Raw genomic sequence first — 10361 nt, 5'->3', positions numbered from 1 at the left:
GGCAAATGAAAAGAACCCCAAGTATATTTATTTTTACATTCCATAATTTTTAAGACCAACTTATGATGTTGGGGTCTGATTCATACTTTTGAATGCTCACTGTTCAGCACTACTGAAAACATGCTTACAAGCCTGGGCCTTCTACCTGAAGATATCAGAGCACATTGTAGTTTAGGCAACAGTATATTCTCAAACTCAGATTATTTTTGGTACATATCTAGAGTGGGTTCCATAGCACCAAAAGCCCTGAAAGTAATAGAAATATGAAAGTATCCCATGCTCATTATGTGTTTACTTTGGAATATTCTTTCAAGTGGTTTCTTTATCAACTCATGAGTAGACTTCCATGTGCAAGCCAAGTCTCCCTGTAGTACAAACTGAAAGCTTTCAAAAGGAAACTTCCTACATGAGAATTTTTCAAAGTAAATAAACTTGGCTCCAATTGCTTTTCATGTCTTTTAATGAGGAAAAGTTCCAACTATCCTGCCTGTCAGACAGCAGCTTGGTGTGACCCCACTTGTACTACCCTGCCTGTCAGATAGCCGCCTAATATGACCCCACTTCTGAGAGTGTCAGAAAGTTAGGCATAAAAGAGGTTTGAACCAGCCTCTACTGGCATTTACAAATCTCTTAATTAAGTTTAGGCAGTGTGCCAAGACGTTCCTGTGACAGGGGTGTTGGTGAAGTGGCATCCACAGATTTTAGGCTCCTAGCCATCATTGACTGTCAGTAGGATTTAGATACCTAATTCCTGTAGGGTCTTTTGCCTGGTCTTATATATTATAGTTAAACTGGTTCCTTCATGATTAAAACCAGTGAGACAATTGCCACTAACTGGTTTAATTGAGGGCACAAGGAAGAGGTTGAGGACTAAGTAGACTAAAGAGACAGAATGTCTCCTTCACACAAAGAAACAGTTGCTCCACTCCCAGATTCAAGAATATTAGTGAGATGATGAGGTAGAAGCTGTCATGGCCAACATCCATCCTGAATCTGTTTTGTGGCTGTAGAGTTGGTTTTGTTTCCATGGCTGTCTAGCTGGAGCCTTTCACAAGCACAGAATTTTCTGGGTATTTTTTTAAATTAAGGTGGAAAAACATGGTAAGTGATATAATGATCCTACCAGATGGTACAATGAGACAATAAAGCAGATGCCTAGAGGGACCAATATTGGCCTTGCCAATGTGTTTTGGCCTGAAAAAAAGGCCTGGAAAGATATTGGTGGCAAAACTGGTGTTAAGCAATGGCTTCCCAAAAAATATTCACCTAATAAAAATAAAAAAAGGAAGAAAGGAATTGAGAATGCTGAGGATCTTTCCAAAATCAAAAATCTGCATTATTAAAGGCTTTCTACTCTTCCACTAACCTCCTTTTCAAAGGCCACTATGTTTATCATCCATCAGTCTTTCTCACACATTGTTGCAAACTTGACACACAGCTTTGCATAGCGTTAAGAAAGGGGCAGTAGATACTGAGCTCTCCATGAAAGGAACAGAAGAGTGGAAAATTGGGTTCCTGCCATGGCAGGTCGTTTCAGTTCCATGCAACATGAAGTAGTTATGGTTTTTATTGACATGGGGGAAGCAGCTACAGAAATAATTCCAGAGAGAAACGTATCTTGTCCCAGCAACGTGCTCGTGCTTTCAAGGGAATTCCTCTAAGGCAGCCGCAATAGACCGCTACAGAATGTTTCGGTGCCTTCCACCGCTGGACTCCTGGGATTTCCACTTTGTGGGAAACCTTGACATTTCAGTTTTTTCCACAAAACGGATCTGACGTGAAAGGTTTGATTTTTATGAACTGCTGACATGCTATTTCTGAAACACGGTAGGGTCCTCAGGATTCTAGAAGCTGCTGACATCCTTCGGTGAACATCATTTTCGTCAGTTTTACGGCTTTCGGCAGTGGCACAGAAGCCATGCGCTTGACCAAACTGTTGGGTGCCCACCCAATTGCAGCGGTGATTGGACAGGCTGCCCAGACCAGCCGTTTCATTTCTGTTATGCAGGGCTGGGCAACAATGCAAGTGACTTGAATCATGTCAGCTCTGATCAGTAGCTACTAGGGTTTCCAACTGCCTGGGCTCAGGACCAGCCTTGCTATGTAAACTGTTCTAAGGTGCAAGATCCCAGGGTTCCTGGCTCCTTAAGAGGGACCCTGGAAATTGTAAGAGCCCCCAGGGTCCAGAACCTGAGATCTCTTGAGGGTCTTGAGAGCCAGGCAGGCTTCTAGATCTGCCCAGTTCCTAACTGGTGGGACTGCCCTGGAACTGTGGACTGTGGCAATGCTGGGGAAAGGCTGAGGAGCTGGGTGGGTGAGTTGGCAGGACACCAGGCCAGTTCTGAAATCTGCCGCTACCCGTGTTCAGTTCGAAAATTCATCAAAAGCAACATGTTTCCATGCAACATCTCATCTAAGGTGCTTCAGCATTTGCCAGCAGGAAAAAAAGTCCATGGGAAACACTTCTGCCTAGTTTTCTTACTGTTAGTAGTTTGGATTGTGGGAGAGGACTGGGAGAATCTTCCTGGGAAGCTCACAAGCAACCCTTTACCCAAGGAAGCCCCGTAAGCAGCCCCTTCCACACAACCTGAAACACCGAGAGCACCTTGTACCATGATTTCAGGAAAAGCAAGGGAGTTACCTGGGCAATACATAAAAGCTGTAGTCACAACTAAAATCACATGGTGCTAGATGCTGTACAAACACAGAGAGATAAGGTGCCTTCCCTGGTAGCTTATAATCTAATTTGAGACAAGATATAAAAAAGAGATGTGATAAGCAAAAGAGAATACAGAGGGCAAGAGTAAAGAAAACTGGATATTGAGCATGCATGTGTATCTGTAGTGCCATGGGATGGTTCTAAATAATAATAATCTGCTGTATTTACTGACACATTGATTTTATTTTAACCAAAAAAAAAAAAGATCTCCCGACTGATGAACATATGAGCCGCAGGTAACTGGCTGATTTTCTACAGGTCCCACAGTGAAATGGAGCTTGAGGATTGATTTGTAAGGATTAGCAAAGGCTGCTTTGTGAAGACGGTTGTTATTTATTTACTTACTTACTTAGCATATCCAGTTTCGGCATATTGTTGCAGCCCTCTTAAGGTGATGTCATCACCAGCGTGAAGAGCTTGAAGGCCACCACGGAGCACAGGAAATGGACACAAGTCAACAATGAGGGACATGGTTTGAACACAAGGACATTTGTTGTTACTGTGAAGGCCCCATTGGTATACGTTTGAGGCACAGTGACCCCGTCCAGTTCGAAAGGAGTGAGAAGTGCCCAGTAACAATATGGCCAGTTAAATGCTGGTTGACGGTAGGGTCAGAAATGATGTGGTGATCGATTGGTGCTTGTGTCAACCGTTCTTTGTGCCATTAATGAAGAAAAAGTCAAAGGGTTTTGAAAGGGTGGACCATAGTGGACGTCTTAAGGGGAGCAAGCTAGTCATGGGTGGAATATACCCCAATTCACTGCATCATAAGCAGTTTTCTGGACATGTGATTTAGCACTGGCATTATGCAGATGGAAGACACGTCAGACACTCTTTGAAGTATTTGGTTTGAGGTGCCATTTGAGGCGGTGCTCTGCCATCCGTCTCATGTCTCCATCATGTATGAGTTCCACTTTTGAGAAGTCATGGGCTTGGGTGGCAAAGGTACTGTCCTAGGGTGGTCATAGGAAAAGCTGATAAGCAGGTAGGAGAGACCAGTGTTCAGGACAGAAGACATTGGGGGGAACAGTTATTACCCACTGACATAAGAAGGTGATGTATTGTGGAACAGCATAGGCACAGGCAGGCGTGCTTCCCCCAACCACCCTGCAGAGACGCTTAAACCAGGACCCAGAGAGAGAGCTGGCTTCCCCAAACGTGGCGTTGTCCATTACCCTTGGCCCATTCAAGTTCTGATCTTTTCAAGACTGCTCAGAAAAGAGTCTTCTTAGCAGCAGCTGTGGGGTGATAAAGGCACCTGTCTTCAGTGCTAGACAGTCTCAGACACCCACTATCACATCTGCTCCTCACTATGACCTTGTGAATTTTCATTCTGCAAAAAAGACTACACTTTGGAGGCAAAATTAGGCCAGCAGCACAATTCTACCACTAGCTTTCAACTGTGCAGTTTTCCTTGTCGCAACAAAATACGTGGAGCTTCTACTCTGGAACAAATTGCAGATTTTTATCCTGAGTGGAAATGTCTGTATTCAACAGAGGCTATACTCTTTCCCCAGTGCAAATTGCTTTCCAAGTTTTATGTTTTTATTTTCTTGGCAAGGGGAGAAATATGTAAGGTAAAAACCCAACTGTTTGTCTCACGTACGCTCCCTCCCCGAAACGTGACATTCCTCCCAGCTTCATCAGTGGTGTGAATTTTTCCATTCTGCTTTCACATCTTGAGCTTATCTGGAAAGAATACAGAGTGGGAAATGCCTGGCTGCTTTTGCTAGGGGAAGGTTTTGCTGTTCTAATAAAGACCAGGTTGTTTCCTAGTATCTGGAATGTGCAGAAGGATTCGGTAGGCGAAAAATGGGCATTGCTCAGAGTTGCTCTAAACTCTCCAGTTTTGTGGGGCTTTAGAAAACTTTTGGAAGTCATACAGGCCTGATCCACATCCCACTGAAGCCAATGGAGCTTTTATTTCTATCATTTTGGATTGGTTTTGGATTGGGCCCAAAATGAAATGTGCTTTCCTCATAATTCATACTGCTTCTTTTTACTGGTAGGCGCCCAATCTGTGGGAAATCTAGGCTAGGTAAGCAAGAAAATGTCCTCTTTTAAACCCTTATTTTCCCATCTCTGGAGGCATCAGGGTTCAGTAACACTAAGCCCAGAATAGTTCTGTAAAACTGAACATCAAAAGTGTCTACTTCTGTTGTGAATGAATAGCACATTGCCCTCAGGAGGGCTTTAAATTGGGCAAAAACCAGCACTCCTGCACCTCCCTTCCATACTGTGGGATCCCCCGGCCATTGCTGACATTATCCTACTGGATTGCCCTAAGCAGCTGCCTGCGACTCTGAGTTCACGTTCCCTTTCTCCACTCACTCTGTGCTGTGTTTTCATTGAACAGCCAGGTTACTTGCAGCATTAAATGCTTTCAGAAAGGAGCACAGTGTAGCCTACTGTGAGTAAATGTCCTTATTTAGGCAGTGCGAGGAGGAGCAACTTAGCTGGATGCTGTCTCAGCTGATCAGGAAAAGCGAGCAGGCAATGTTACTTGCTCCACTCGCTCCCGTGCCCGGGGGCTGGGAGCTCAGCTCGGAACTCAAGGATTAATGGACTGATCCACTAACAATTGGGACTTGTAAAACATACCCCGTCACAAGCCCCCTCCCTGGGTTTCCCCCCTCTCTCTGCACCTCTCTCTCCTCTGACTGTGTCTGTAGGTGAACATGTGAGGTTGGGAATAAATCATGCACACAGAAGAAGGACCACCACCCAGCCAGGAGGATGACTCCTCAGCAGAAGTCTAATCTGCCGAAGGGGCAGAGCGAAGAAGATCTGAGATTGTGGATGCAGGAGTGGGGCAAGGCAAGTATCTGTCTGGCTTGTTAAAGGGGAGACAGGGCCCCAGGAGGCTCAGGGGGACACTGCTTTATCTACAGGAGCTGGGTTTCCCTGCTAGAAGCAAATCCTTGTCCATCCATGCATTCCTTGCCCTGCTTCATTTTTCTCTCTTCCTTTGCTTTACTTTCCATCACCTCTGTTTACTAAGCCCATGTTTATTCATCCCTTCATTTAGAATCTGTCTGAAAACTTTTTTCCCTCTAAGTATTTGCAAGTTGCAATGACTCCCTCTAATGGGTCCTGAGTTATATTTTCCACATCAGATTTAACTTTCTCTTCTATTCATCTGGCTTGTAACCTGCCTTACCTGCCCATGCTGCTCCCGATTAAAGATCTGCAATAGGAGGGCATAGAAATATCTCCCTGTCCTCTACCACTGAGCACTAGCATTCACCAATGAATCTGTCAGCCACTAGGCTGTTTAACATCTGAAAACGGAAGGATTGAAAGATTTTCCCTAACATCTGGAAAGTACCAAGTGTGGTTTTTGTCAGTCTCCCACTGACCCCAGTGGTATATAGCTATACATTTCATGATATAATGTTGTTCCATTTGTACAAAGAAATATTAACCATCAAATATAGAGTGTAAGGGAGGATTGTAGATCCCACTGGATTCTAGACATCTGAAATGCTTCTTTATTTTCATTACTTCTGCTCTTTTCACTTGACATTTTATAGTAAAGCTGTTAGCCCAGGTCTCCTGTTCTGATATTTACCTTGGGTTTTTTAAATAGTGCCTGCTCATATCCCACCCGCAGGTTCAGTTGGATGCAGATTTGTTCTTCCTGCTTTCAATTGCTCAGTAGTATCCTTTTTTGTGAAACAGCTGATGTGTTCCACTCCAGAGGTGGCTGCATTTCAGTGGCAGGGGAAATCCGTCCAATGTAATTGATAACTGGGATCAAACCAGACATAGAGATATGTAAATTCAGATGATGTTTCAGTTGTTGGGAGAATTCTGCCCTCCATCCATAGCACCACGCAAAGTTGCACACCTACTGAGCTAGACAGGACTGCTTCAATGAAGAGGGAGAATGATGTTTCCTACCATACCTCTTAACAGAAACCTCTTTGTGGGGGAGGCAGGGAAGGGGGGATGCTGGAAGGGAAGGAGAGGCTGAGCAGGGCACTGGTAGCCAGGACTCCTTCATCCCACCCCTCATTCTGCTACCTGATCAATTCACTCACTTGTATCTCAGCTTTCCCAGCTGTAAAGCAGGAGCAATAACTGGACCCAGCTAAAACATTAAATTTCTGTTTTGGGGGAAATTTTAACTTTTCCCAATTTTGTGGCATTTTTTATTGTTGTTTTGAATTGGAAGAAAGCAACAAATATTTTCAAAACCTCCTGAAAACTGGAATTTCAAACCCATTTTGTGTTGGAGGATAATCATATCAGGATTGGAAGATTTTATTTGGAAGTTTGTTGCATGGGGTTTTCATTTTGTATTTTTTTCATGATATCACATGAGTTGGAATGGTCTATTATTATTTTATTGTATTTATTTTTATATTGTTAATATCAAGAGCAGCTGCTACTTAGCATGCATTGAAATATCCTCTCTTAACCTGCATTTAATTATAATGAAATGGAAGTCACTTTGATCCAGAAAGAATAAGATGTTTCAATGAGTCCTGCATAGAAGCTGCCCTTTGTTTTTAAAAATACAATATCAGAAAAATAATAGCATAGGCTACTAGCATGGTATTATCATGCAATAATTTAAAATAAAAATATGAAATAAGAATAGCATACTGTTTCAAATGAAAGGTTGGGGCTGTCAGATTAACAGCACTCTATCATTTTATGAAATACAGTTTTTCTGCACATTTTTATTATATTTTTATTTTTCATGTCAGTTTTCTTCTGCGAGAATTTTTTAAGCAATCAACAGAAAACTGCTTGTACAAAAGTTTTTCAGCATTCCCTAATAATAATACTAATTGCCTACCTAGCAATGATCTTGAGAAGCTAAAAAAACCCTGTCATTTGCAAAGGGACTTGAGGGCTTCCTAAAGTACTATGAAATCTAGAGTCCTGCATCATTGCAAGTGCCTGGTTCATTTTTTAAAGATTCAGTTGAAGGTCTGAGAGCCCAGCATGGGAAGGAGAAGTGATGGCCATCTGAATTTGCTTCTCTGAAAACTTTTAGGAGAATATCCTTCCTAGAGAACTTTTCTGTCCCCTTCTGTCTTTTGAATGGTCTTTATGAAAATGTTCATTTTCCTAGTATGATTATGCATCTTCTAATGCCTCTAATGCAGCCTCCCAGTCCTGTTACATGGATAGTACCTACTGTACACTACCTATATGTATGAGGGACCAGGATTCTTTGCCACTAGATCATGGGCAGTAGCTGGATAGTTGGACAAGCAAGGGCACATGTGCCTTGTCCTGATGTCCTGAAAGTACATGGTTACTATGAACTGATTTTTATCCTCTGAGCTGCTAAAAATACATCAGAGCTCTGCAGCTGCCTGCTACCAGCTTATTTTCCTATGGTTTTAGTAATTAAAAAAAAAAATTAACAAAAGCACTAGTAATAAGGGTATAGATTCTGAACAAAAGCCAAATCATATACTTTATAATATGTCCAAACCCTGAACTGACATAGTACCCAGTACTTGCTTTAGCAATCTAATATGCCTTAGATAATGTAATGTGTTGACCCTATGTGATGTTTTTCCTGGCTTGCACGACTGTATACGACAAGAGTTGCCCTGCAGCTAATAATGGATTCGGTCAACGACGCAGTAAGGCAGGAAGGAACATCACTAGTGATACACACACACTTTTCCAACACCCCCCACCCCCAACAAGCCGCTAAAAATCTGCATTTCTCTAAGATCTAACTACCTGTACAGTTATTTAAACACTAAACAGCTCTTGAAAGATTCATTGTAATTGCACCCTCTGGTGACTCTGAAAAATGTACATGTATCTAGTTTGCTTTTATATGCAGCTTTGAGTTTGTCTTTAGAGAATTGCTATTTAACTTTGAGCTGTGTTATTAAAGTTTGAACCGCGTGGCAAACTTTTCTGCGCTAAATCCTTCTGTTGTTTTTAAGCACGCAGACAGCATGGGTGACACAACTGTCATCAGTTTCTGGCTCCTCCATGGATTTTAACAGCTAAATGTTAAATTTTCAAAGCTCTATAGAGTCTTCCTGCGGATTAAGACTGAAGGAGGGTTAGCTTTTACTCCATGCTGTATGCTCTAGGTTCCTATAAGCTTTCTCTTATAGGCTTATAAGATGCGAGAAGGCTGAGGTCAGTATCTGAATTCCTGATTTCTTCACCTTTTTGCATCGCTTCATTGTGCCTAGCTCTGCAGGCCTTCCTTCTTTGCTGACAATGCCAGGTCTGGTGTGTTATGGTTCATCCTGCAATCAGGATTTCAGTGGATTTAGTCCAAAAGCTTCTATCCTAAATGAAAACTGCTCAGGATGTGTTTTGGGGGGTATATTAAATGATAGCAGCCTGAAGATCTAGAGCCACTCTTTGATTAGCCATAAAGAGACTGGTCCTCATCCATATATTATATGAGATTCTGACTTTTCAAAATATGTGCATTTAAAAAATGGTTTATTAGCAAGCTAGCACTTTTTCATACAGGGGCACCTTTACGAAAAGCACTAGGTCTGGTCTGCTTCAAATGGCTTATTTATATACAAACAGCATCTGCTACCAGAAAGGACAGAAGAAACTGCTCATTTGCTGTGCTCAGACAGACAGTTATGCAGGTTACAGCCTCTCAGACCTAAATGCAATCATGGAGAACATACTATATTATCACACCCACACCTGACACCCATTTCTTTGTCTACCTCAATTCAGTCATATCTTCATGCGTCTCTATTACATCAGTACACATATACACTCACAAACACACACATTTGCACCTATACCACCTTGTACCAGCACACATCCCTGTACATTCCCATATACACCTACCTTACACACAGTCACTCACTCCCATACTGTTCACACCTAGAGCACACTACTACTCCTTCCAGAACTCCCATCTCCATGTAGCATCACTGGGCAAACCAGCCGGTTTCTCTGTCAAGTGGTGCTATTCCAGTGGTTGGCCAATAACATTTAGGGGTGGTCTTCTAGAAATGGTACCTACAAAGTGGCCTGACCCATATATCATTGTCTCTAGATGGCAGATGGAGATGCAGTTGTCAAATTCCCATCTTTGTGTGTCTGTGGTTAGAGGTACCCTTTTCAGCATGTTCAAAGGCATCACACATGCCTTATACTGGCTTGTGGAAAATCTGCAGGGCAGAAATACATGACCATACCCATCACTGCTGGAAGGTTGATATTTCCAGGGTAGTTGTTCAGTCTTTGTGATAAGGATGCAATGCTATTTCTTGTTTTCCAGTTCCATAGAACTTGTAAGAGACTGATTTAAAGAAGGGAAAGGAGAATAAGTAATATGTATGAGGGAGGGTCTATGACTCTATTTCTCTTGCCCTATTCTCTCACCCTACTCATCCCCCCGCCCTCCTGCAGTGAACAAACAAGCTGTTCAGATAAGGATTTAAAAAGTGACTGAGAAAGTTTCCAAAACCGGGTGCCCACAATTACTCCCACTGAAAACAGGCAGGGTGGGGTCATGCCTGCAATGGGAGAGAGAGAGACTCAGAAAGAAAACAGGATGTTTTTGTGATAAACCTTATTTTTGATAATTGCCATTGAAATGTCTGTTTTGCTTTGTTTTTGGAGTTGCTTGCGAGCTTTATCGAAGAAGCTGCAAGCCAAAGAGCTTCGTGGTTGG

General features: G+C 42.5%; 1 protein-coding gene across 1 annotated transcript in view; it reads left to right on the top strand.

Moving 5' to 3' along the window:
* The first annotated feature begins 5157 nt into the window (after positions 1–5157).
* Positions 5158–10361, top strand: part of LOC109310869 (rho GTPase-activating protein 20-like) — a 50922-nt gene continuing 45718 nt past the window's right edge. The window contains exon 1 of the mRNA XM_019536200.1: positions 5158–5536. Within this exon, the coding sequence (XP_019391745.1) occupies positions 5456–5536 (81 nt within the window). The 5' untranslated portion in view covers positions 5158–5455. The remainder of the gene's footprint in view (positions 5537–10361) is intronic.

Source organism: Crocodylus porosus, unplaced genomic scaffold (assembly GCF_001723895.1).
Source record: "Crocodylus porosus isolate Cpor-Errol unplaced genomic scaffold, CroPor_comp1, whole genome shotgun sequence".
In the NCBI taxonomy this organism is placed as follows: Eukaryota; Metazoa; Chordata; order Crocodylia; family Crocodylidae; genus Crocodylus; species Crocodylus porosus.
Note: the sequence above shows the minus strand (reverse complement) of the source record. Positions and strands in the feature narration are given on the sequence as shown.